This window comes from Mobula hypostoma, chromosome 2 (genome assembly GCF_963921235.1).
Source record: "Mobula hypostoma chromosome 2, sMobHyp1.1, whole genome shotgun sequence".
NCBI classification, from domain to species: Eukaryota; Metazoa; Chordata; class Chondrichthyes; order Myliobatiformes; family Myliobatidae; genus Mobula; species Mobula hypostoma.
Genome location: NC_086098.1, coordinates 162863281 through 162890832, shown reverse-complemented (window position 1 = coordinate 162890832; position 27552 = coordinate 162863281). Strand labels below are relative to the sequence as shown.

The 27552-nt window shown below is 42.2% G+C and overlaps 1 protein-coding gene across 4 annotated transcripts in view; it reads left to right on the top strand.

Annotated features, from left to right (window-relative positions):
* Positions 1-27552, top strand: part of chd6 (chromodomain helicase DNA binding protein 6) — a 370255-nt gene that overhangs the window by 270498 nt on the left and 72205 nt on the right. For all 4 annotated transcript variants that reach the window (XM_063040969.1, XM_063040970.1, XM_063040967.1 and 1 more), the window contains 10 exons: positions 1047-1181; positions 1856-1977; positions 4503-4746; positions 6343-6519; positions 10553-10696; positions 15189-15444; positions 16355-16565; positions 18948-19143; positions 24820-24984; positions 26587-26766. In XM_063040969.1, coding sequence (XP_062897039.1) covers positions 1047-1181; positions 1856-1977; positions 4503-4746; positions 6343-6519; positions 10553-10696; positions 15189-15444; positions 16355-16565; positions 18948-19143; positions 24820-24984; positions 26587-26766 — 1830 coding nt within the window. The remainder of the gene's footprint in view (positions 1-1046; positions 1182-1855; positions 1978-4502; positions 4747-6342; positions 6520-10552; positions 10697-15188; positions 15445-16354; positions 16566-18947; positions 19144-24819; positions 24985-26586; positions 26767-27552) is intronic.

Genomic DNA, 27552 nt, shown 5'->3' with positions numbered 1-27552 from the left:
GCTTGGTGCTGCTCTCTGGTGTTTGCTCAGTGGAAGAACAAGCTGGACCAGGACAATCTATAGTCATGTCACTCAGGAACTTGACTGTAACTTTTTTTTTCTGACTGCATGTTTTTCTGTCATCATATCCATACGTGCTCTATGCAGTGCACTGATGGCAATACGTTTTGCATCTTGACCCTGGAGGAGCGCTGTATTGTTTGGTTATATTCACGTATTGAACTTGGTCTTGATGACAAGTTCGAGATTGTTGGATGGATTTTTGTTGGCTATGAGTTTTGAGGGATGTAAATATGGCTGGCTGAAAGGAGATGGTACTGATCTAAATGGATCTGGTAATATCGTAGCAATACACATAAAATGCTGGAAGAACTTTGCAGGCTAGGCAGCATATATGGAAAAGAGTAAACAGTCGATCATTCAGACCAAGATCCTTCATCAGGACTGGAAAAAAAAGATGAGAAGTCAAAGAGTAAGAAGGTGGGGTAGAGGGGGAAGAAGTACAAGGTGGTAGGTAATAGGTGAAACCAGGAGTGTGGGTGGGGTGAAATATAGAGCTGGAAAGTGGATTGATGAAAGAGAGACAAAGGGCTGGAGAAGGGGGAATCTGATGGGAGAGGGTAGAAGATAATGAATTGCCCATCACCTTCCTCTGCTGCTCCTCCCGCTTCCCTTTGTTCCATGGTTGCCTACATTTTCCTATCAGATTCCCCCTTCTCCAGCCCTTTATCTCTTTCACCTATCAACTTTATAGCTCTTTACTTCTCATCTCCCCCTCTCCCGGTTTCATCTATCACCTAGTACTTCTTCCTTTCGTCTCCCCTAACTTCTTAATCTGACTTTTATCTTTTTTTCTGAATTCTGATGAAAGGTCTTCGCCCGAAACGTCGACTGCTTACTCTTTTCCATAGATGCTGCCTGGCCTACTGAGTTCCTCCAGCATTTTGTATGTGTTGCTTGGATTTCTAGCAACTGCAGATTTTCTTGTACTGGTAATGTCACAGATAATTTACCACTGTTTAATATTTGATGATCTGTTTCCCAAGCCTGTGACTCATTACTTGGTGAAGTGGTGCTCCCTACCCTATGAAGAAAGCACTTGGGAGCTGGTGGAAGACATCGACCCAGTAAAGATACAAGAATATGAGGGGTTGCAGATTGTGCCTGAAATCACACATGTGGTAATGACATTTCGCCTGTTTGTGTGCATATGCCATTGTTAACTAATGAGAATAGCTAATTAATGAGAGATCTCATTAACTAAAAAAATTAATAGTTTCTTAAAACCAAGGCAATCTTAAATTTGAGAGTTTGAAGGGTAATATGTGCAAACTAATTTGAAAGTGAATTCCATAACTGAATTTGGAAGTTAATTTTTTAATCAGAAAGCAAAAATAGGTAAAATGAACATTTCTTTCTAAATTTAGTATCTTAAGGAAAGCTGATTATTTATTCTAATTCAAAGTCCGTAAAGAAGAAGGAACAGATGATTTTTTTTCCCCTTCCCACATTCTCCCACCCCATTGTTAGATACCTGGCCTCATATCTTGTTTTATGTGGAGTTGTTGGTAGAGATTGATTGCTAGGATGACAAATTAGCTCCGGAGTGGTTGCCTCCTATATCTAACAGGATGGTTCACAATGAACTCTGGCCTTTAATTTAATAGTCATTCCTCTGGGTCACACCCTAGTGGTGAAACTGAGGTGAAAATAAAAATTGTACTTTCATATCTTATGTGTCGGTTAAATAGCAGGGTAGTAGGGATTAGTGTTTAAACTCTGCTGGAAACAGAGAAAAGATGTGCTACCCACACCCTTTTTGTTACTATCAACTGTTCCCTTTTGTTTGAAATAGGAACGTCCTCCCGCTGAAACATGGAAGAAAATGGAGCTGTCGCGGCCATACAAAGCAGACAACAGACTCAGGGAATACCAGCTGGAGGGAATGAACTGGCTGCTCTTCAACTGGTACAACAGGTGAGCGAGCATGTGGTTTCCCGCATTCCTCCCCATTTTCTGTATGCAATCTTATGCGTGCTTACTCTAATTTTCTTTCCTACTCGGTCTCTTCTCTTACTCTTGGATTCCCATGCCGCACTCTCTCTTTTCACTGCTGCCCCTGCCCTTCTCCCTCTCTCCTCTCTTCATGAGACCAGGTCTTTGTATGCGTAGGAGTGAATCCTCTAAGAAGTATCGGCTTCTGTCGAAATTCTTCACTTTGCTGATGTACTTAGTTAAGTGACTCCAGCACACTCAGCAGTTGTACTATTTTGTTCGCATCACGTGAAGACAAGATGTCTTTCCAAGTAAACAATGTACAATAGCACATACTGTAAATGTGAATTAGATGTGTGTGAATCGCTTCGTGGGACAGGTGATGTTTGAAAAGGAAAGATTAATGTTTCTGATGTGCCCAAACTCAATTGTTGCCTCTCCTTGTAAGGCGACTGACCATGCCAACTGAATGACTCTGGCCTTTATGCTAAACTCCTTTTTGTTTACTTCCTTTAAAACTTCCACAGAATTAAAATCAAAAATAACTACAGTTAATAAAAATCTGAAGTAATAAAAACTGAAACTGTGTCATGCAGTATCTGTAGAAAGAGAAACTAAGGTACTGTTTCAGTCTGGGACCCTTCAGAACTGGGAAAGAGAGAAAGGAAGTTAGTTTCTGTTGCCGAGATGGTGGTGGAAAGATCAATAAAAGAAAGGGAATATCCTGAAAGGGTGAAACCAAATGGGTTAATGTGACAGTGAGAAAATTCTTTGCTGTGTCTAATCCTATCATAGACATTCCTTCTTTTCCATCCTCTCATTCTCCCCTATCCACATACAAGAGAAAATATGCAGATGCTGGAAATCCAAGCAACACACACAAAATGCTGGAGGAACTCAGCAGGTCAGGCAGCATCTATGGGGAAAAAAAAGTACAGTCAACATTGTCCTGCTGAAGGGTCTCAGCTCGAAACATCAGCTGTACTTTTTCCCATAGATGCTGCCTGGCCTGAGAGTTCCTCCAGCATTTTGTGTGTTGCTCCCCTATCCACATGCTTCTTTTCTCACTCCATTCAAGGGTCTTTGAGCTGAAACTGTAACTCAGTTATGTTCCTATTGACGTTACTCAACCTACCGAGTGCTTCATTGTCTTTCTGTTTTTGTTTTGCATTTCCAGCAACTGCAGCTGTTTGCTCCACTTTTCTTAGGTCACTTGTCATTTATAATCGTGGGAGAAAGGATTTGATGCATCTGTGCTTGTAGTTTTTATTGTGGCAGTTAAGGTGGCAAAGCCGCCTTACTTTCCCAATAGTTATGGTGCTGGATACAGGGGTAATATTACTAGTTAGGCAGGATGTGCAGAGCTCCACTCATACAGAGGAATAGAAGGTTTGCTTCTGTGAAGGACATCAGAGAACCAATTTCCATGTAGGTACAAGTCTCAAATAACTAGATTGGTTGAGTTTTGATAGGAATTTCATCACTTCACTGTAATACTACAGGGATGGGACACATACAGCAAGGTTTTAATAAAAATGGTCATGAGTGAGAGGCTACTGAAATTTTCCTCCCCTCCCCCAACCCGTTTCCACAGAAAGTTTACATAGGAAGGATACAGGCAACCACTCCACCCCCTCCCGGGTTTCCATTGGAAAGATACAGCACCCCCCCCCCCAACACCTTATCCATGGGAAATTTGCTGGTGTCCCTTTCAGTTTCTGTGGAATGATACAGGTGCCCCCTTCCTCTAAATCCTCGGTTATCAGGAAAGTGTATAGTTGTACTCTCAGTTCTACTTGGTTGCCTCTTCCCCCAATTGAGCTCATTGTGTGACATGACACTGTAGGACTTGGTGTAAAATTTGCATTTAAAAACACGGTTGCTTGGTAACTGAATAATGTGAGGAGATCTGTTCTAAAGGGGTAGTAATGGGGTTCCATTGATAGCAGGGCCTTTGGTGTACCTATCCAGCAGTGAAGGGGGGCATATATCATGGCTACCCGTCCCCTGCCATAGCAAGTGTTGGGAAGCCTACTGTGATTTAGCATTCTCCCTCACATAGCTGCAGTTGTCTACCATCTGCACATCCTGTCTCAGTGTGGTGCTGGCACGTGCTTGGATAGATGGATAGGACACAGCCTGGAAGAAAAAAGTGAGGAGAGGAGAAGGGAGGAGCATAGTGACCTTGTGTCCAGTGGTCATTGATCACAGATTCCTTGATGTGATGCATCTTGTAATTTGCTTGCTTTGTAGCCCTGGTACTGTGGGCCATCCCGTTTCTCTATTCCTGGGCTCTGTGGGTCTTACCGGTGGTGCTGTGGGCCATCCCATTTCTGTACCCTCTGGGCTTTGGGCTCTGTGGAATCACACCGACCCCGCCCCCCATCCCCGGCACTGTGGCCTCCTGGTGCTCCGCGTCTCCTTTGACCTCTGTCTTTCTCTACTTCCCACTGTTGCAATTATTTTCCCTCCCCGCTTATAAGTTTTTGAAAATTTATATTTTTCAGAAAAAATTGCATCCTGGCGGATGAAATGGGTCTGGGGAAGACAATCCAATCAATTACATTTCTGTATGAAATATACTTGATGGGAATCCGGGGCCCTTTCCTCATTATTGCACCTCTCTCCACAATAGCCAACTGGGAGCGGGAGTTCCGCACGTGGACGGAGGTAAATGTCATCGTATACCACGGGAGTCAGATCAGTCGGCAGATGATTCACCAGTATGAAATGCACTACAAGGACTCTGAGGTGAGGCTTTCTGTCGTGCGGATGGGTGACCACGGATGTTCAGTGGTTTCTCTGCACGGCCATAGTTTTTATTACTGCAACATAATCCTGTTTGTAAATAAAAGGGCATTGTGTAAACACTGGAAATCTAAAATAGAAATGCACAGGAAACTCTGAAAGATTAATGCTTTGAGCCAAATTGCAACAACTTGTATTTATAGACATGTAATGCATTTTTAGAACTGGTATTCCTGTTTACAAAGTATCACCAAACTCAATTTGGGACCTGTGAAAATTTTAATTCTTATTACCCAAGATTGTGAAAGAAGACTTTGTGATACAGAGTAGTGGGTGCCTGGACTGCACTACGTGGGATGGTGGTAGAGGCAGATACATTAGGGACTTTAAGAGATGTTTAGATAGGCACATGGATGTGAGGAAAATGGAGGGACATGAATATTGTATAGTCAGAAGAGATTAGCTCAGTTGACCATTTGATTACTAATTTAATTAGTTTGGCACAACCTTGTGGCTTAAAGGCCTGTTCCTGTCTGTACTGTTCTATTCCTATGATAGCCGCTCTGAAGTTCCTGATAATTTAGAAAGAGTTAAACACAAGGCAGAAAGTATTGATGTTTGACTTCATCAGTAAAGCAAGGTTAGGATGGTTGAATCTTTGAATCAGCATTTTTTTCTCATGGAAAGAGGTCTGTAGGCGATAAGAATGACAGGAATAATTCTGCTGTTATTCTGGCATTCTAGTGAGTGCCACTGGGTCACCACGCTGAGTGTTTGTGCTGATTCTGGACTGCCTTCTCCTGACTGTTGGTAGCAATAACTCAGGATATTATCAACGGTGCAGAATAGCTGCCTTTTCTTTTTGCTGAATCTGAATCGTCATTAGAGATGTAGACTTGTGATAGCTGTTGGTCTAAAGAAAAAAACTGAACAGAAATGGTGTGTTTATATGTCAGCTGTAGTCCAGTGACTACCTGTCTTACCAGTCTTGAGTTGGAAGTGCTGCGTTCAAATCCTACTTAAAGGAAACCCATGTGGTTACACTGTGAGTGTGGTGAGGGAATGCCACACACTGAGAGGCAATATGGAAGGAATTGTGTCTTGTCAGAGGGGCTGCAGATGGAATTCTGCATTGTTGGAGGAGCTTTTCTGAAGGAGCATGGTACTAAGAGGGTATTGCAGTGGGGTGTCTGACAGCACATGCTGCACTTCTGACGTATTTAAGGGAGTTCCACACACACATGGCCAGTGCTTCACTGCCTGTTTGCTACCAGATGGATAGAGAGATGAATAGGATTTATCCCTGACATCTGAGACCAGTATTCATCATTCGGTCCATAACAGTTTAAATAAAAACAGCAAATTATCTGGTTGCTAACACATTACTGTTTTTGGTAACTAGCTGTGTGCAAAATTGGCATTTCTACCTTCCTACTGTGTCCACATCTCAGAGGATCCTCATCAGTTGAATATTTTTGAGAATTCTGTGATCATGAAAGGCTCTGTGGAAACCCAAGTCTTTTAGTTCTTGCTTGTAGCTAGGCTCAACGCTCAGATCCTGGCTAATGTGTCTTCATTGTTTATTCCTCAACTTTGCAGGGTGTTCCCATCCAGGGAATTTTCAAGTTCAATGCAATAATTACCACCTTTGAAATGATCTTGGCTGACTGTCCTGAGTTGCGAAAAATCCACTGGAGTTGTGTGATCATTGACGAGGCGCACAGGCTGAAGAACAGGAACTGTAAGCTACTGGAGGGTCTCAAGCTCATGGCTCTGGTGAGGATCCTGATGACCCTTTGACCTTCATATGAAGAGCAAATTCAAGGACCAGGGTGTAGTACACTAGATCATGACAAACTTGTCCTTTTCCTAGGTTGATTGTGGAGAATTGAATAGGCTTGCAGTGAATGAGAGATTATGAAGACAAAGAAAATAAATAGCCTGTATTCTCTAGTATTTAGAAGAATGAAAAATATTGGGATGTAAAATTTTTAGGCAAATTGAAGAGATATGATGTAGAGAAGCCGTTTCTGTTGGCTGGGGACTCTAGAATTAGCAGGTGTTGGGCCAAGTTATTGGGTACATTTAAAACAGAGGTTGATAGGTCCTTGGTTAATCAGGGCATCAAAGGTTATCGGTTGAAGGCAGGAGAATGGGGTTGAGAGGAATAATAAATTAGCCATGATGCAATGGTGGAGTAGACTTGATGGGCCAAATGGCTAAATTCTGCTCCTATGTCTTATAATCTTAAGACAAAGAGTTGATTGTTTGCACCTGAGGTGAGAAATGTCCTCCTGCAGAGGTTTGTGAACAGTCTATTTCAGCCTTGAAATAACTCAGCATGCTGGAGTCTATTTGGGACTGAAATAGGCTTGAAAATCAAAATTCTTGATGACTGAATGGGAACTGGATGTTGAGACAGGATTGGCTACTATCTTACTGCCAACTCGTGAGGCTGTATAGTCTGTTCCTCCTATTTCTCATTCTTATTCAATCCAGCTAAACTGCAGGCTGAAGATGACAGGAACCCATTTAATTCAAGTACCTCAAAGTCAGGATCACAATCCAGAGATTTGCCCAGCCTTCCTTGAGATTGGTAAATGGCCAAAACCTCAATTACAGAGAAGCAATAGTGTGGCCCATTGACAGTGAGGTGTTCAGAATGAGCTGTGGGATGCGGGAGAATGGGTAGAAAGAAAATTTTGGAGAGTGGTGGATTGTGAAGGATAGGAGGGAGAGGGCAAAGGAGATGGATGGGGGAATGGAAAGATAAGATGTTCAGAGAAAGTTAGTAGGTTTTGGTAGTACTTGGGGAAATGAGGATGTGAGGATGGATTTGAAGATTGTGGATAGGAGCCTTTTGCTACACTGTGATCAGGAACTTGATATGCCGTGCACAACTTTAAATTCCTTCTACCAAATGGGATGTAATTGAGTTTTTTCGGAAAGGATTGGTGAGCCAGGTTCATTTGTCCTCTCACGCCCCTCTGCTGCGTTTTAATTATTCACTTTCAGGATCTGGGCTACACAGGCAAGGCCAGTATTTATTGTCTCTCCCTAGCAGCCCATGAGAAGGTAGCCTTGAACTGATACAGCTTTCCTAGTACCTCAGGCTTCAGGCTGGGTGGCCTGGGGATTGTGATGTTCTTCTCAACGAGAGGCATGTTCTTTGACCCTGGAACTCTTTGAGTGGTGGGGAGGTCGTCACTTCTCAGGGATTTACCTTGCTGAATCTGCTGCAGTCATTTTTAGTCAATGAATAAACGCTGCTGAGGGCAGCGTTTATTGCCCCTCCCTAATTGTTCTTGAGAAGGTGGGATTAAATCATGGTGCTGTAGTTGTTTTCTCATGTACAGTATCTTTCAATGTTTTGCATTGCAGTCCTGGCTTTGGGTAATATTGGTTGATGCTCCAGTATGATCCTGATGGGGCATCACATTGCCAGAAGTCACTTTCATTACATGACACATGAATGTCAGGTCCCAGCTTCCTGCCTGGTGCTTTGAAGAATCCCCAGTCATTATCTAAAGACAGGTCTCTTAGTTGATGTCCCCACTATACCCAGGAATCTCCAACATAGCCCACTCAACTTGCTATTCCTCATGTTCATAGAGTCATAGCACACTACAGCACAAAAAAAAGCCCTTCAGCCCATCTAGTCCCATCGACCCACACCTCCATAACCGTCTGATCCACATATCTATTCAAATTTCTGGAAAAGGCTCCAAAAGCATTTCTAAAGACATGAGTGTTAGTGCACAATAAGAGAAACCCGCATGCACCACTTGCACTGGCAGTTCATTCCATACTTTCACCATGCTGAGTGAAGAAATCTTCCCCCTCTAGTTGTAGTTTCAGCCTGCTTACATCTACCCTATCTATATTCCAGTTTTGTATATAGTTGCAAGAAAAAATTTGTGAGCCTTTGCATAAATTTTTTGGCATTAATTACTCATAAAATGTGGCCTGATCTTTATCAAAGTCACAATAATAGACCAACACAATCTGCCTAAACTATTAACAACCAGACAATTGTACTACTTGTCAATACTGAGTACACCATTTAAACAATCACAGTATGTTCAAAAAAGTATGTGATCCTCTGGGGTAATGCTTCGACCAAATCTATTTGGAGTCAGGTGTTCCAATCAATGAGATGAGATTGGAGGTGTGGGTTGTGGAGGTGCCCTGCCCTATTAAAAAAATGACACTCAAAATTAGGTTCCTGGCAGAGACTGCTCTTCTCATGAAAGATCTATTTATGTGCACCGTACCTCGATCAAAACAACTTTCAGATGACCTTAGAAGGATTGTAGAGATGCATGAAGATGAAAAAGGCTACAAAAACATTTCTAAAGACCTGACTGTTCATCACTCCACAGTAAGAGAAATTGTCTACAAATGCAAGAATCTCAGTACTGTTGCTATTCTCCCTAGGAGTGGGTGTCCTGCAAAGATCACACCAAGAGCACAACGTGCAATGCTGAAGGAGGCAAAAAAGAACCTAAGGGTAACAGGAAAAGACCTCCAGAAATCTCTAGAATTTGCTAAAGTCTTTGTTTATGTATCCAGTATAAGAAAAACACTGAACAGCAATGGTGTTCATAGAAAGACCACGGAGGAAACCACTACTCAATAAAGACATAAAAAGTCCAATTGTTTGTGTGTTATTAGTCCAGGCAGATCTATGTCTATTTTTGTGACTTAGATGAAGATCAGACCATATTTGATGTATTAATGCAAAAAACTAGGTAATTATAAAGGGTTCACAAACTTTTTCTTGCAACTGTATTCCCTCCGCTCCAGGGAATGAAGTCTGAACCGATTCAATCTTTCCCTATAGCTCAGGTTCTCAAGTACTGCTAACATCCGTGTAATTTTTTTTGATCTTTTGCATGTAATTGTTGCTTGTATCTTTTAATCAGTATAGATATTAAATATCACTTTGCATTTAAGTAGCACCTTTAAAGGAATCAAATACCCTAAGGTGCTTTAGAACGAGGAGCTAAGTTTTATGCTTTGAAGTGGGGGGAAGCTGTTGGAAGGCTTTAAGGAGGGAATAACACAGCTGAAAACACAGTCAGTATTTGTGAAGTTGGTATATTTGGACATGGTCCCATGGCCAAATAAGAGTAGTGGTTAGCCTGGAAGAAATTACAAATAGAGAGGGCTGAGTTCTAAAAAGTGTTACTAGACCTGAAGCTACTGTAGATCTTTGAACACAGTGGTTAGTGCTGGGGATTTGGTGTGAGGTTGAATGTGGGAAATAATGTTTTTGGCAAGTGTAAGATGAGGCATTGGACTGGTCAGGTCATGCCTTTATTAGGTGGAAAATAATTGCTCTGTCAAAAGCTGAGTCAGTTCATTTGGAGCAAAGGGGATATTTTAATGTGCTAAAAATTAGAAAACCACAAGCTCTGCTGAGAATGTTCAACAGCATCTGAGATCTGCTTAATATTGTATAAACAGTCATTCTAATTATGAGGAAGCAACAAATTACGTGAAACCTGGGTGGCTTTGAGGGTTAAATTGTGTCCCGGGTTGATCACCAGGTGTTCTGTTTATGTCAGACATGAGAAATAATTGGGATTGGGTAAATTAAGCTCCGGCATTTCGATGTTTCTGAAGTGCCAGTCAATCATAGGTTGTGCATTTTTAATCTTCGACTCTGGATTAATTTTCTTTAAGGTGTAGAGTAATTAATTGAATCTAAGTGGTGATTTAGTGTTATAATGTGGGAGTGTCACACACAATTTTACCGTCTGACCTACCCTTTCTTGCTGTCTTGTTTTCTCCTTTCCTAATTTAGGAACATAAGGTCCTTCTGACTGGAACTCCTTTGCAGAACACAGTGGAAGAGCTTTTCAGTTTGTTAAATTTTCTTGAACCTATTCACTTCCCTTCTGAGTCTACCTTCATGGAGGAGTTTGGAGACCTGAAGACTGATGAGCAGGTATGCAAGATCATGCTGTGGTGGATGTTGGCCATCTTGGAAAGGCAAGAATAGAAGGCCGTCAACAGCCTCCCAGTGGCTGTCAGTCAGTTTGATCATGGGTAATTTATACCCACACTGATACTCTTATCACAAGGCTCTAATTTTATTATTTTAGTCTCTCCTAGTGGGGAAAATACTTTTTCTTATCAAATCCTTGTGTAAACTTGAACAGTGCAAGTAGATTTACCTTCTAATGTTTTGATACTTAAGGCTTGTCAATGTAATCGGTGCTTCAAATTTATCCCATTAAGCTCTGATATATTTCTGTGAATATGTGGTGCCTTGCCTCTGAGGCCTGTTTACCTGTGATCTAGTGCCCTAAGTACTGCAGTTACTTCTTTGGGATCTGTACACGGCAGTGTACAGCTGAAGTTTCACTTTCTTACTCAAGTACACCGTAGGTAAGCAGCATAAGGTTCAAAAGGAGAATTGATAGACTTGTGGAGAGAGGAAAACATTGCAGGAGGGGGATTTCTCAGTTGCAGATGGGCTGAATAGTTATATCCTGTCTCATAATAATTAAGCAAATGTTGTCTTTATTTTCTGGTGCATAAAAGTAAGTCTTCGGCTGTTGTATAGGGTATTGGTGAGGCCACACCTGGAGTTTTGGTCTCTTTTTTAAAGAAGGAATGTACTGAAGGTAATAGAAAATGAGGCTGGCCGAAGTAGTGGAAGCAAAGGTGAAAATCCTGGGCTATATTTGGGGTCCTCTGTACATTCGAGGCCTAGAAACAGTAATGGATACAGCCCAGCCCATCACGGTAAAGCCCTCCCAACCATTGAGCACATATACATGGAGAACTGTTGCAGGAAAGCATTATCCATCATCAACGATCCCCACCATCCAAGCCATCGTCTCTTCTTGCTGCTGCCATTAGGAAGATTGTTTAAAAAGGGTTCTAAGAGTAAACCTAGCAATTATCGGCCTGTGAGTTTGATGTCAGTGGTGGGTAAATTGATGGAAAGTATTCTTAGGGATGGTATGTATAATTACCATAGACAGGGTCTGATTGGGAACTATCAACATGGATTTGTGCATGGAAGGTCATGTTTGACAAATCTCACTGAATTTTTTGAAGAGGTTACTAGGAAAGTTGAGGAGGGTAAAGCAGTGGATGTGGTCTATAGCAAAACACATCAAAGTTGCTGGTGAATGTAGCAGGCCAGACAGCATCTCTAGGAAGAGGTACAATTGACATTTCAGGCCGAGACCCTTCGTCAGGCCTGAAATGTCAACTGTACCTCTTCCTAGAGATGCTGCCTGGCCTGCTGCGTTCACCAGCAACTTTGATGTGTTTTGCTTGAATTTCCAGCATCTGCAGAATTCCTCGTGTTGATGTGGTCTATATGGACTTTATTAAGGCCTTTGACAAGGCCCCACATGGAAGGTTGGTTAGGAAAGTTCAGTCGTTAGGTATTAATATTGAAGTAGTAAAATGGATTCAGCAGTGGCTGGTTGGGAGATGCCGGAGAGTGGTGGTGGATAACTGTTTGTCAGATTGGAGGTCAGTGACTAGTGGTGTGCCTCAGGGATCTGTACTGGGTCCAATGTTGTTTGTCGTATACATTAATGACCTGGATGACGGGGTGGTAAATTGGATTGGTAAGTATGCAGATGATACTAAGATGTTGTGGATAATGAAGTAGGTTTTCAGAGCTTGAAGTAGGTTTTCAGAGCTTGCAGAGAGAGTTAGGCCCATTAGAAGAGTGGGCCAAAAGATGGCAGATGGAGTTTTATGCTGATAAATGTGAGGTGTTACATTTTGGTAGGACTAATCAAAATAGGACATACATGGTAAATGGTAGGGCATTGAAGAATGCAGTAGAACAGAGGGATCTAGGAATAATGGTGCATAGTTCCCTGAAGGTGGAATCTTGTGGATAGGGTGGTGAAGAAAGCTTTTGGTATGCTGGCCTTTCTAAATCAGAGCATTGAGTATAGGAGTTGGGATGTAATGTTGAAACTGTACAAGGCATTGGTGAGGCCAGATTTGGAGTATTGTGTACAGTTTTAGTCACCGAATTATAGGAAAGATGTCAACAAGATTGAGAAAGTACAGAGAAGATTTATTAGAATGTTACCTGGGTTTCATCACCTAAGTTACAGAGAAAGGTTGAACAAGTTGGGTCTTTATTCTTTGGAACATAGAAGGTTGCAGGGGGACTTGATAGAGGTATTTAAAATTATGAAGGGGATAGATAGAGTTGATGTGGATAAGCTTTTTCCATTGAGAGTAGGGGATATTCAAACAAGAGGACATGAGTTGACAGTTAAAGGGCAAAAGTTTAGGGGTAACATGAGAGGAAACTTCTTTACTCAGAGAGTGGTAACTGCGTGGAACGAGCTTCCAGCAGAAGTGGTTGAGGCAGGTTCGATGTTGTTGTTTAAAGTTAAATTGGACAACTATATGGACAGGAAAGGAATGGAGGGTTATCGGGTGAGTGCAGGTCGGTGGGACTAGGTGAGAGTAAGAGTTCGGCATGAACTGGAAGGGCCGAGATGTCCTGCTTCCGTGCTGTAATTGTTATATGGTATATGGTTATATGGTTAAGAAGGTACAGGAGCCTCAGGACCTATACCACCAGGTTCAGGAACAGTTATTACCCCATAACCGTCAGGCTTCTGAACCAGGCTGGGTAACTTTACTTATCTTGACACTGAACTGATTCCACGACCTATGGACTCACTTTCAAGGACTCCATAACCCATGTTTTCAATATTTATTACTTATTCATTATTATTATTTTGTGTTTTTTTTTCCTTTTTTGTATTTGCACAATTTGTTGTCTTACACATTGGTTGTTTGACTGTCTTTGTTGTGTGGAGTTTTTCATTGATTCTATTGTTTCTTTGTATTTTCTGTGAATGCTGGTAAGAAAATGAATCTCAGGGTAGTATATGGTGACATACAAGTACTTTGATAATAAACTTACTTTGAACTGTTGAAAGACCTGCCAACTACATTGAGGAGTGACCTAAACATCCTGCATTCTAGGCACCAGAAATGCACTGGATAGATATATCAGTAACAGAATCACCAGGTTAATTCCAGGGATTAACTGATGGTTTTATAAGAAAATGTTAAGGAGTCTTGGTCTGTACTTGTGCTCATAAAAATGAGGCAGGGGTGGTCTATAAAATCTGGGCATGACAAGGTAGGTACTGAAAGGATGTTTCCCCTTAAGGGTACGTGCTTGAACAATAGGGATGCCCATTTATGAAGTGAATTTATTCTGAGTGCCATTAATTTTTGGACTTAGCTGCAGAGTTGTAGAGTTGAATATGTTCAAGACTGAGATGGGCAGAATTTTGGTTAATAGTGGAGGCAGGGGTGAAAGGAAAGAGGCAATGTTGTGAAGCCAAGCGACAAGTGAACCTACCTCTGCACATCTGCTTATGTTTGTATCACTGAGAAAATTTTATTGTGCATCTAGATAAACTTAATCTCTTGAATTCAAGTTGCCTAGCTGCTGTGGTGAAATTCAGGCTCATGCTGGTTAGATAGCTAGTTCAAACCTCAGCAAGATTGCCTGCACAATTCAAGCTTCTGTCATTTGGTTTGTGTAAACTGAATCAAACTCACTGCTGCCAATGCAGGGCTTAAAAAGCTCTCCACTGGTGAAAGTGCAGCCTCTCAAATGAGAAGTTAACCTGAGCACACGTGTTCGTAAACAGAATGTGAAAATGAGCAGGGTCTGTTGTCCAGAATGTCTCAGTCTTGCTTTCAAACCTTGCGGTGCCCAGGTTGGCAGGTGTACTTACCTTGGCTTTACTGCTCACTGCATGTTTTGCTCACGGTGCAGTTGTAAATACCTGAAGAGCTTGTTTTGAGAAACAAGGTTTCATCACCATGCTCAGTGACAAACTCTGCAAGACAGGTGAAAATATTACAGAGCTCCTAGAATTAGAGAGATCAAGAATTCGGTGGTTGAGATCTAAGGTTTCTTTCTCATGCTGAGGTAGTGCAGTGGTTTGAAAGCTCCAGTGTAAAGTTTATGGATGAGGATGGTCAAATCAGCATGTGTGTACTCCATGAAAATCAAAGAATTTGTTAATGTCTGCTGACATTTTCCCTCTTTTCTCCTGGCCTCATCGATCTACAGCCATGTATTCTATGTATCTTCACTGTGTTAGAGTCAAAATGATTTATTGTTTCCCATACCTTCTTCCATAATACCCTTACAGCTGCCTTATTTCTATAAACCAATACCTACCAAATGACTTGGGTTTCTCTCCACTTTCTATTTAACTGTGTCTGTAGTCAGGGCTGTGCACTTTCACGTGGACTCCTCTGACCCTTCTGCTGCAGTTTGAAATTGCCTCCAGCCTTCCAAGTCTAAAATGTTAAGTATTTCCTTTGCTCTGCGTTGGTTTTGGAGTGGTTGGGCTGGAGGGATGCCCAGGAAGAGCTTATTGACGAGTTGTAACAGAATCATTCCCCCATGGTAGGTGAAGAAGCTGCAGGCTGTGCTGAAACCCATGATGCTTCGAAGACTGAAGGATGATGTGGAGAAAAATCTGGCTCCAAAGGAGGAGACCATTATTGAAGTAGAACTGACCAACATCCAGAAAAAATATTACAGGGCCATCCTAGAGAGGAACTTCTCTTTCTTGGCCAAAGGGGCTAACCAGGCTAACATGCCAAACCTGCTGAATACCATGATGGAGCTGAGAAAATGCTGTAACCACCCCTACTTGATTAATGGTGAGTCCATGTATTACGCTTAACTTCATACTGTTAATGCCTCATCATTGTATCAGGATGCCTCCTCAGCCTCTGCAGGGCACATCTCTAAATTCCTCCACAAGCTCTGACCTCCTCCACTTCTGGCTTTTCTTCCATCAACCGTTTTATTGCTCTTCCATTGGCGGCTGTGCATTCATACTGGTAACTAGATCTCTCAATTTACCTGCTTCTCCTTTAAGACTGTTCTTAAAATGTACATCCTATCCACACTCTCTACTATCTCATTAGGCAGCTTGGGTTAAGGCTTTATTTAATGAAACTGCTCTTTAAGTGTCTGTTTCCAAAATGCAACTAGAATGCTTTACATTAAGTGTTCTGTTTTGGGACTGAAAACTGTGACTCCTGTAAATGGGTGATTCATGGCTGGTGCAGATTAAATGGGTGAAAGGTTGACTTCAATGCTCTATCTCTTTGTAATGCAGTCTATTCAAGCTTGTATTCTATATGACCATGTAGAACATTTAAGAACAGAACGATTGTTCCCCTGATTGCTTCACTGAGTTGTACAAAATGAAATGCTCCGGGTTTAGTCCCTAACTGGTGGTGTTAACTAACATCTCAAGTGTTAGCACTCTGTAGAGACATTGTAAGAATTGGTTCTCCCTCCTGTTGGATATTGACCTCATTGGGTCCCATTGTTAATGTTGATAAATGGGTTAGTATAGATGGGTGCAGTGTCCGACAGACAGATTGGGTAGGTTGGCACGTCCTCTGCTGTTTTCAGTGTCGGGGCCCTGTGTGCACCACTATTATTGCCAACTGGAAAGGAGAGGGTACAAAATGGAGAGGGCAGCAGTTAGAACTCCTGAAATAGAGCTGCTTTTGGGGAGGATATGTAACGAAAGTTTTGAATTTTGATTCCTGCCAGGTGCTGAAGAGAAAATCCTGGATGAATTCCGTGAGGTGCATAATCCTGAGGCTCCTAATTTTCAGCTTCAGGCCATGATTCAGGCAGCAGGAAAGCTGGTGCTGATCGATAAGCTTCTGCCTAAGCTGATTGCTGGCGGGCACAAAGTGCTCATCTTCTCCCAGATGGTTCGCTGCCTGGATATACTTGAAGATTACCTCATCCACAGACGGTGAGCTGCGACAAGCTGCTTGTCTTTGTCAGAAAGAGCAAGGCCTTGCCTCTGTTACGGTCACCGCTTACTCGAGTTAAGCTAATTTCAATGCCTGCTATTTTGTTAAAAATGAATCCTTAAAATTTTCAATGGAGATGAGAAGAACATGATCCAATTCAGATGGTATAATTGAAGTTTCCTTGCTCTTTGGCAGTAATCCAAGTGAATCAAAGAGTCTAACTTGCTTGAGCAAGCTGGAAGAGGCATTTGATGGATCCCTTGTGAGTGGGCAGAAACAATCTTACTGTATTTTGTCAACAGACACTCAGTGACATCTGCTGGATAGTGGATGTGATATTGAACTATATAATCAAGAGCCATAAGACATAGGAACAGTTAGGCCATTCAGCCCATTGCATCTATACTGCCATTCCATCATGGCTGATTTATTATCCCCCTCAACCCCATTCTCCTGCTTTCTATCTGTAACCTTTGATACCCTGACTAATGAAGAACTGATCAAACTCCACTTTAAATATACAGAATGATTTGACTGCCACAGATTCAGCACCCTCTGGATAAAGAATTCCTCTTCACCTCAGTTCTAAATGGACGTCCCTCTATTCTGAGCCTGTGCCTTTTGGTTCTAGATTCTTTCCTCCATAGGAAATATCCTCTCCATGTCCACGCTGCCTAGGCTTTCAATATTCGGTAGGTTTCAATAAGATCCTCATTCTTCTAAACACCAGTGAGTACAGGCCCAGACCCATCAAACACTCCTTGGATGTTAACCATTTCATTCTCGGGATCATTCTTGCAAACTACCTCTGGACCTTCTCCAATGCCAGTACATTTCTTAGATATGGGGCCCAAACTGCTCACAATACTAACAGTAATAGATAAACAATAATACTTACCCATCTTAGTCTGAATCTGATATCTTTACTTTACACTTTATTGTTGCCAAACAATTGATACTAGAACGTACAATCGTCATAGTGATATTTGATTCTGCGCTTTCCGCTCCCTGGATTGCAAATCGATAGTAAATATTAAAAATTTAAATTATAAATCATAAATAGAAAATAGAAAAATTGAGAGTAAGGTAGTGCAAAAAAAACCGAGAAGCAGGTCTGGATATTTGGAGGGTACGGCCCAGGTCCGGGTCAGGATCCGTTCAGCAGTCTTATCACAGGTGGAAAGAAGCTATTCCTAAATCTGGCCGTACAAGTCTTCAAGCTCCTTAGCCTTCTCCCAGAGGGAAGAAGGACGAAAAGTGTGTTGGCTGTGTGGGTCGTGTCATTGATTATCCTGGCAGCACTGCTCTGACAGCATGCAGTGTAAAGTGAGTCCAAGGACAGAAGATTGGTTTGTGTGATGTGCTGTGCCGTGTTCACGACCTTCTGCAGCTTCTTCTTCAACAATATTTGTGTTGTCATTGGCTTTCCTTGTAGTTGGGACTGGGGAAAGGCTGTAAAAGTAACTTCAAATGTATCCTATATGTCAGAATCACTGGCTCTATGGAGTGATGGTAATGGAGAGAATGGATTTTAACTTCAAAGAGCAACACATAAAAACCTGGAGGAACTCACCAGGTCAGGCAGTATCTATGACGCTTCATTAAGGGTTTCGACGTGAAATGCCAACTGTCCATTCCCCTCCGTAGATGTTGCCTGACCTGCTGAGTTCCTTCAGTGTGTTACGCCAGATATCCAGCATCTGCAGTCACTTGTGTCTCCAGTTAACTTCAGGGCCGTTTTTACTTCCCTTTTGGTTGCTCCCAAACTTGTGATCTTTAGCTCCTAGAAAGGGAAGAAGAGCATATCTTCAAAGTTCAAATTATGTATATGGTCACCTCATACTACTGTGGGCATTCACAGTAGAACAAAGAAATACAGTAAAAGTCAATGAAAAAGTACACACAAACGAGGACTGGCAAACAACCAATGTACAAAATCAGACCAGCTGTGCAAATAGGAAAAAATAATAAATAAACAAGTAAATAAATTATATGAGTTGCAGAGGCCTTGATAGTGAGTCCATAGGTTACGGAATCAGTTTGGTATTGAAGTTATCCACACTTGGGATTTGCAATAACTGTGGCCCAATATGTTACACCTGACTTAGAGATGTATCCCATTCTCCACCATCATTGGCTGTGAGTCCTGCAGCAAAGGACTGCTTTCCACTGTGGGGCGGGGAGGCCTTTACAGCAACAGTTATGTCTCAGAGACGTGTTGGGGAAGAAACAAAGGGAGTTGTGAATTGAGGGAATATTTTTGGAGAAATTTATGAATTTTGAAGGCCAGCACTTGTAATTAACTGAAGAGGCTCCTTTAATGCTCTAAGTTTCTATGTACAAACATGCTGGTTGCCACATTCAACCTGTGGTTCTTTTAGGTACACCTATGAGCGAATTGACGGCCGGGTGAGGGGGAACTTGAGACAGGCTGCGATTGATCGCTTCTCCAAGCCAGACTCCGACCGCTTTGTGTTTCTGCTGTGCACCAGGGCAGGTGGTCTTGGAATTAATCTGACTGCAGCAGATACCTGTATCATCTTCGATTCGGATTGGAACCCTCAGAATGACCTGCAGGTGAGTCTTGCAGAGAGACACACTAGGAAAGTTCCTGTACCAGGAAAAGCTAGTCAGTCTGCCCCTAGACACTGGTCTCTGCTCTACTACAATTGAGCACCCACCACATGCTCAGTGCAGAGCCACCTCCACCTATATCAAATTCTGAAATCCTGTGGGAATTTTGTAATCCTGGTAGATTTTATTGCATTAAATTAACTTACAAGTCGGAAAGGCTAATTAAGAATTCTTTAAGATATGCGAGCAAATAAGAAATAATGAGATTTAATTGAGGAGTATAAAACTAAACCTAGTCTTGACCAGGGTTCCCAACCTTTTTTTATGCCATGGACTAATACCATTAAGCACGTGGTCTGTGGATCCCAGGTTGGGATCCCCTGCTGCAGACCATCTAAACAGAAAGGATCCATATTCCTAAGTAGATAAGCCTACAAGAGGAGAGGCTGTACTTGATCTGGTGTTTGGAAATGAACCTGGTCAGGTGTCTGATCTCTCAATGGGAGAGCATTTTGGAGATAGTGATCACAATTCTATTTCCTTTACCATAGCATTGGAGAGGGATAGGAACAGACAAGCTAGAAAAGCGTTTAATTGAAGTAAAGGGAAATATGAGGCTGGAACTTGGAAGCATAAATTGGGAATGGATGTTCTCAGAGAAATGTAGAGCAGAAATGTGGTAAATGTTCAGGGGATATTTGTGTGGCGTTCTGCATAGGTACGTTCCAATGAGACAGGGAAAGGATGGTAGGGTACAGGAACCGTGGTGTACAAAGGCTGTTGAAAATCTAGTTAAGAAGAAAAGAAAAGCTTACCAACGGTTCAAAAAACTAGTAAGTGATAGAAATCTAGAAGATTATAAGGCTAGCAGGAAGGAGCTTAAGAAGGAAATTAAGAGAGCCAGGAGGGGCCATGAGAAGGCCTTGGTGGACAGGATTAAGGAGAACCCTGAGGCATTCTACAAGTATGTAAAGAGCAAGAGGATAAGACGGTTGAGAATAGGATCAATCAAATGTGACAGTGGAAAAGTGTGTATAGAACCGGAGGAGGTAGCAGAGGTACTTAATGAATACTTTGCTTCAGTATTCACTACGGAAAGGGATCTTGGCGATTGTAGGGATGACTTGCAGTGGGCTGAAAAGCTTGAGCATGTAGATATTAAGGAAGAGGATGTGCTGGAGCTTTTGGAAAGCATCAAGTTGGATAAGTCACCGGGACCAGATGCGATGTACCCCAGGCTACTGTGGGAGGTGAGAGAGGAGATTGCTGAGCTTCTGGTGATGATCCTTGCATCATCAATGGGGGACGGGAGAGGTTCCGGAGGATTGAAGGGTTGCGGTTGTTGTTCCCTTGTTCCAGAAAGGGAGTAGAGTTGGCCCTTTTAATTATAGACTAGTGAGTCTTACTTCAGTGGTTGGTAAGTTGATGGAGAAGATTCTGAGAGGCAGGATTTATGAACATTTGGAGAGGCATAATATGATTAGGAATAGTCAGCAAGGCTTTGTCAAAGGCAGGTTGTGCCTTATGAACCTGACTGAATTTTTTGAGGATGTGACTAAACACAGTGATGAAGGTAGGGCAGTAAATGTAGTCTATATGGATTTCAGCAAGCATTTGATAAGGTACCCCAAGCAAGACTTACTGAGAAAATAAGGAGGCATGGGATTGAAGGGGACATTGCATTGTGGATCCAGAATTGGCTTGCCCACGGAAGGCAAAGAGTGGTTGTAGATGGGTCATGTTCTACATGGAAGCCGGTGACCATTGGTGTGCCTCAGGGATCTGTTCTGAGACCCCTGCTTTTTGTGAGTTTTTTGATGACCTGGCTGAAGAAGTGGAGGGATGGATTAGTAAATTTGTTGATGACACAAAGTTTGGAGGTGTTGTGGATAGTGTTGGAGGGCTGTCAGAGGTTACAGTGGGACATTGATAGGATGCAAAACTGGGCTGAAAAATGGCAGATGGAGTTCAACCCAGATAAGTGTGAGGTGGTTCATTTTGGTAGGTCAAATAGGATGGCAGAATATAGTATTAATAGTAAAACTCTTGGCAGTGTTGAGGATCAGAGGGATCTTGGGGTCCAAGTCCATAGGACACTCAAAGCTGCTGCGCAGGTTGACTCTGTGGTTAAGAAGGCATATGGTCCATTGACCTTCATCAATGGTGGGACTGAGTTTGCAGCTGTATAGGACCCTAGTCAGGCCCCACTTGGAGTATTGTGCTCAGTTCCGGTCACCTCACTATTGAAGGGTCTGTAAACCATAGAAAGGATGCAGAGGAGATTTACAAGGATGTTGCCTGGATTGGGGAGCATGCCTTATGAGAATAGGTTGAGTGAACTCGGCCATTTCTCCTTGGAGCAGCGGAGGATGAGAGGTGATCTGATAAAGGTGTATAAGATGATGAGAGGCATTGATTGTGTGGATAGTCAGAGGCTTTTTCCCAGGACTGAAATGGCTAACATAAGAGGGCACAGTTTTAAGGTGCTTGGAAGTAGATACAGAGGAGATGTCAGGGGTATGTTTACGTAGAGAGTGGTGAGTGTGTGGAATGGGCTGCTGGCGACGGTGGTGGAGGCGGTTGCGATAGGGTCGTTTAAAAGACTTCTGGATAGGTACATGGAGCTTAGAAAAATAGAGGGCTGTGAGTAACCCTAGATGACTTCTAAGGTAAGAATGTGTTTGGCACAGCTTTGTGGGCCGAAAGGCCTGTATTGTTCTGTAGGCTTTCTATGTTTCTATGTAGCTGGATCAGTGATTGAGGGGGGGCGTTGGGATTTAAAGTGATGAGTAGGAAGTTTGGAGTGGTGGGTGGTGGTTGTTCAAGAATGAAGAGGAGTCACTCATCTAGTAAGAAGGTAAATTGGTGATGGAGACACAACCCCTTTTCATTTGTACATAATTAGATGAGCATTTGAAGATGAAAAATATAAAAGATTAGCTTGTTACATCAAAACATATAGTGAAATGTGTCATTTGCATCAAATCAAATCAGTGAGGATTGTTCTAGCTTGCCCACAATTCGCTGACCCTAACCCGTAGGTCAGTGAAATCTGGGAGGAAACCAGTTCACCCAGAGGTCATAGGGAGAACGTACAAACTCGTTGCAGACAGTGGGGGATTAAATCCCTCGCTACAGGATTCAGAGCATAGACACAGGTGGCACGTAGGAATAATGTTGTCCATTTTTGGCTGGTGTGGACACACAGTGCCTCTCTGCTATAAATCTCTGCTTTTACTTGTATAATTACAATTAAAGATGGAAAGGTATAATATGCATTTATTATTCAGGACTGACGAGGCAAGTCATTGGTGATATAAGGTTGTTGAGGTCAGGAGAACAAATGAAAAAATGATGTGAAGGTACAGTACTGTGCAAAAGTCTTGGGCACATATTTATAAGACCATAAGACAAAGGAGCAGAAGTCAGCCATTTGGCCCATCGAGTCTGCTCCGCCATTTTATCATGAGCTGATCCATTCTCCCATTTAGTCCCACTCCCCCGCCTTCTCACCATAACCTTTGATGCCCTGGCTACTCAGATACCTATCAATCTCTGCCTCAAATACGCCCAATGACTTGGCCTCCACTGCTGCCCGTGGCAACAAATTCCATAGATTCACCACCCTCTGACTCGCCTTCTTCACTACTGACTCAACCTGGAGGTTAACTTTAAGGGTATCCTGTACGAGAACTCCCAAGTCCCGTTGCATCTCAGAACTTTCAATTCTTTCCCCATTTAAATAATAGTCTGCCCCTATTTTTTCTGCCAAAGTGCATAACCATACACTTTCCAACATTGTACTTCATTTGCCACTTCTCTGCCCATTTTTCCAATCTATCCAAGTCTCTCTGCAGACTCTCCGTTTCCTCAGCACTACTGGCCCCTCCACCTATCGTCGTATCGTCAGCAAACTTAGCCACAAAGCCATCTATTCCATAATCCAGATCGTTGATGTACAATGTAAAAAGAAGCGGCCCCAACACTGATCCCTGTGGAACACCACTGGTAACCGGCAGCCAACCAGAATAGGATCCCTTTATTCCCACTTTCTGTTTCCTGCCAATCAGCCAACACTCTATCCACGTATGTAACTTTCCCGTAATTCCATGGGCTCTTATCTTGTTAAGTAGCCTCATGTGTGGCACCTTGTCAAAGGCCTTCTGAAAATCCAAATATACAACATCCACTGCATCTCCCTTGTCTAGCCTACTGGTAATTTCCTCAAAAAATTGTAATAGGTTTGTCAGGCAGGATTTTCCTTTAAGGAATCCATGCTGAGTTCTGCCTATCTTGTCATATGCCTCCAGGTACTCTGTAACCTCATCCTTGACAATCGACTCCAAGAACTTCCCAACCACCGATGTCAAGCTAATAGGTCTATAATTTCCTTTTTGCTTCCCTGCCTCCTTCTTAAATAGCGGAGTGACATTTGCAATCTTCCAGTCCTCCAGAACCATGCCAGAACCTATCGACTTTTGAAAGATCATCGCTAATGCCTCCGCAATCTCCATAGCTACTTCCTTCAGAACACGCGACTGCATTCCATCTGGTCCTGGAGATTTATCTACCTTTAAACCATTCAGCTTGCTGGGTACTTTCTCTGTCGTAATTGTGACTGCGCACACTTCTCTTCCCTGCCACCCTTGAGTGTCCGGTATACTGTTGATGTCTTCCTCAGTGAAGACTGATGCAAAATACTCATTCAGTTTCTCTGCCATCTCCTTATCTCCCATTACAATTTCTCTAGCATCATTTTCTATCAGTCCTATATCTACTCTCACCCGTCTTTTACACTTTATATACTTGAAAAAGCTTTTAGTATCCTCTTTGATATTGTTTGCTAGCTTCTGGTGTCTCAAGGCTGAGTGTGTTTGCACCCGCACCAGCCCCTGCCCATGGCATTCCTTTTCTGCCACTTGTCTCACACCCATAACGTAGCATTCCACCCTCACCTTTCCAACATTCTTTGCCTCCACCAGGTTTACAGACTCGCCCTTTGTTCCACATTGACAAAGACAGTACTGTGCAAAAGTTAGCCACCCTAGCTATATATATGTGTGTGTGACTGTGAGAGTGTGTGTGTGTATGTGTGCCTCAGACTTTTTCATAGAACTGTAGTTCAGGGCTAGGGTTCCATCTTCCATCAGTCAGGAAACAAGAGTCAGTGAGTGAAGGGGCTAGATTTTGGGGTCAGGGAGAGAGAGAGAGATGTCGATGAAAGGCTAATCCTTTGCTTCTTCACCGGTTTGACAAAATGTGGGGAAGTGCTAGCCGTTTTCCTTCTGGTGTCGCAGAGGAAAGATGAAGGAAATATTGACATACTCGTATCCACATTAAGGCAGTGTGCTCAGAGGCTGTGGTTAGAACCATGAATATTAGATTACTTGTTCAAGTTCAAGTCTAATGTCATTCAAATATGTACATGCGTACCGCCAAATGAAATGACATTCCTCTGGAGCAAGGTGCACAACACAGTACATATAACTCACACCCAACACAAGAAAATATTACCACAAATAAATTAACAAATAAGGTGCATTTACAACATAAGTTTAAAAAGTAAACAATATAAAGCTACAGTGTTCCCTTCAGCAATGTCTTTTTCCCTCATTCATGCATTCCATGATCTGTTTGTTCTGCATCTTAGACACTGCCTCAACCTTTCTTCGTTTCCAGGCTCAGGCTCGCTGTCACCGGATAGGACAGAGTAAAGCCGTCCAAGTGTATCGCCTCATAACCCGTAACTCATACGAGCGAGAAATGTTTGACAAGGCCAGTCTCAAGCTGGGCCTGGATAGAGCTGTGCTGCAAGCAATGAACCGTAGAGGAAACACTAACGGGGTAAGTGTTCCATGTCAGACAGGATATGCTTTGTGAGGTGAGGGTGGTGTTGGTGTTAAGTGGAAGGGCCCACTACATCAAAGCACAACTCAGCAAGTCAGGCTTTGCCACCAACATTAGAACCAGTTAAGTGTGAGGGGGAATAAAAAAGCAACACATTGGGGACAACTGAGACATGGCTACTTTAAAATCACAACTGGGTATTAGATATTTCAGGATGCATATTAAGCAGGAACTAAAGTAACTAGATTAATTGACCCAGATCTGGGCCGTACCCTCCAAATATCCAGACCTGCTTCTCGGGTTTTTTGCACTACCTTACTTTCCATTTTTCTATTTTCTATTTATGATTTATAATTTAAATTTTTAATATTTACTATCGATTTGTAATCGAGGGAGCGGGAAGCGCAGAATCAAATATCGCTGTGATGATTGTACGTTCTAGTATCAATTGTTTGGTGACAATGAGGTATAAAGTATAATTATTAGTAACACCAATGGTAGTGGGGGCAAGGAATACAGTTATAAGGAAAGCAAATGTGATTGTAACAGCAAAATACATTATCGGAATAATGAAAGTCATGGTTTTAGAGTGGATAACGATTGAGAAGTGGGGAAGATAAAATGTATGACAGTATTGACAAACAGCAAAGGCAGATGGTGTTCAACAGAGTGGATGAGAAAAGGAAAGAACAAATTGCAGACTCATGAAACTCCAGAAACATAAATAAATAAGGGGTCATCAAGTGAAAAAAAGGAGACATCATTAACGACCTATACAGCAAGGAGCACACTGTAGCAGTCATTCCCATGATGCTGCGGGAGTGAAAGAAGCAATTAGAAGTACTTAGAATTTATTGAAATCTTACATCCATCTCACAATGTGAGGAAGTAAAATCCTTTGCGTTCTGACTCAGTTGCAATGTATAGAGATGTGAATTTAAAAGTCTAATGGCTTGTAGAAAGAAGCTGTCCTGTAGGAACAAAGAGAAACTATAGAATTAAATTAAAGAACATGAAACTTTGTAAGACTTTTACAGATATCTTGATAACAAGAAAAAATCCAGCTTCTGGTTCTCTTATTTGAAGGGAGAGAAATGAGGTGAATGGGAACTAAAAGACAGTTTCCATTAAAATCTTCACAGGACTGTTCTGTACATCACAGTCCACGCTTTTCCAGATCCTAGTTGCTCTGACGGTCACGGCATCAGATTTTTGAATTGTGCATGAACTGGTGAACACTACCACACATTTTGCCCTCTTTTAGCACTACTTATTTTTAATTATATTTCTTATGTAGCTTAATCATTCCATTGTACTATTGCAACAAAACAACAAATTTCACAACATTCAGTATGTCAGTGATAATCAACGTTTCTTCTCTTGTTTTTTATCTAGCTGCGCAGACCAACCATTGCTCCAAGCAGGAAATTTTTACATGGCCTGAAAACTGTGTGGCACATTATATGCGCTACAGCTAAAGTTGTGTGCAGGAGCATTTCATGTACTACATGGCCACGCACCTGTGCAGCTTAGAGTGGTGATTCTGATCGTGCTCTGGATTGAAATGACTGTCACTCTGACTGTTACCTTCCTGTGCAGGTGCAGCCATTGTCTAAGATTGAAGTTGAAGACCTCCTTCGTAAAGGAGCGTATGGAGCTCTAATGGATGAGGAGGATGAAGGCTCAAAGTTCTGTGAAGAAGACATTGACCAGATCCTGCTTCGCCGAACTCGCACTATCACTATTGAGTCGGAAGGGAAGGGCTCCACTTTTGCGAAGGTTAGAAGCAATTTTAAGGCACGGCTTAATTGCTCCAACTAGTGTAGCAACCAAGAGCAAATGGCTCACTGCACAGCCATTTGATGGCTTCGCTGAATAATTTAAATGCTGTATGACTGGATGGAGAGGGAAGTGCAGAAGCATCACAATACCTTGTTTGCTGTTGACATGAGCCTTGATTTTATTCAGCTCTTTTGAATAGTTGTCTTCTTACTGGTGACTTCTCAACCAATGCTCTTTAGCACAAAAAGGGGGCAGCAATTAAACTGGTACAAACATGACTGATTTTCCTCATTTAATAAATCATCAGGCCTTTCCTTCACATGTTCTGCTAGTCAGTTGTTGCCAGTACAATCTCCTATGCGGTGATGTGCAGGGGCAATGGCATCAACACGGGTGATGCCAACAGGCTCAATAAACCGATTAGAAAGGCTAGCTTTGTTATAGGAGTCAAACTGGACACACTGGAGGCTGTGGTAGAACAAAGGACCCTACGGAAAATCCTGGTAATTCTGGACAATGTTTCTCACCCTCTGCATGCCACCTTGGCTGAACAGAGGAGCACTTTTAGTAAAAGACCAAAACAACTGCGCTGCTCCAAAGAGCACTATATGAGGTCATTCTTACCTTTGGCCATTAGGGTCTATAATGAGTCAACCTATAGGTGGGGAAGTGATGATCCCCTCCTGTTAGACCATTTGTGGTAACTTATTTTATTCTTTCTACTTCTTTTCTAATATTTATATCTGTTCACTTGTGATACTGTAATTTCCTTTGGGATCGATA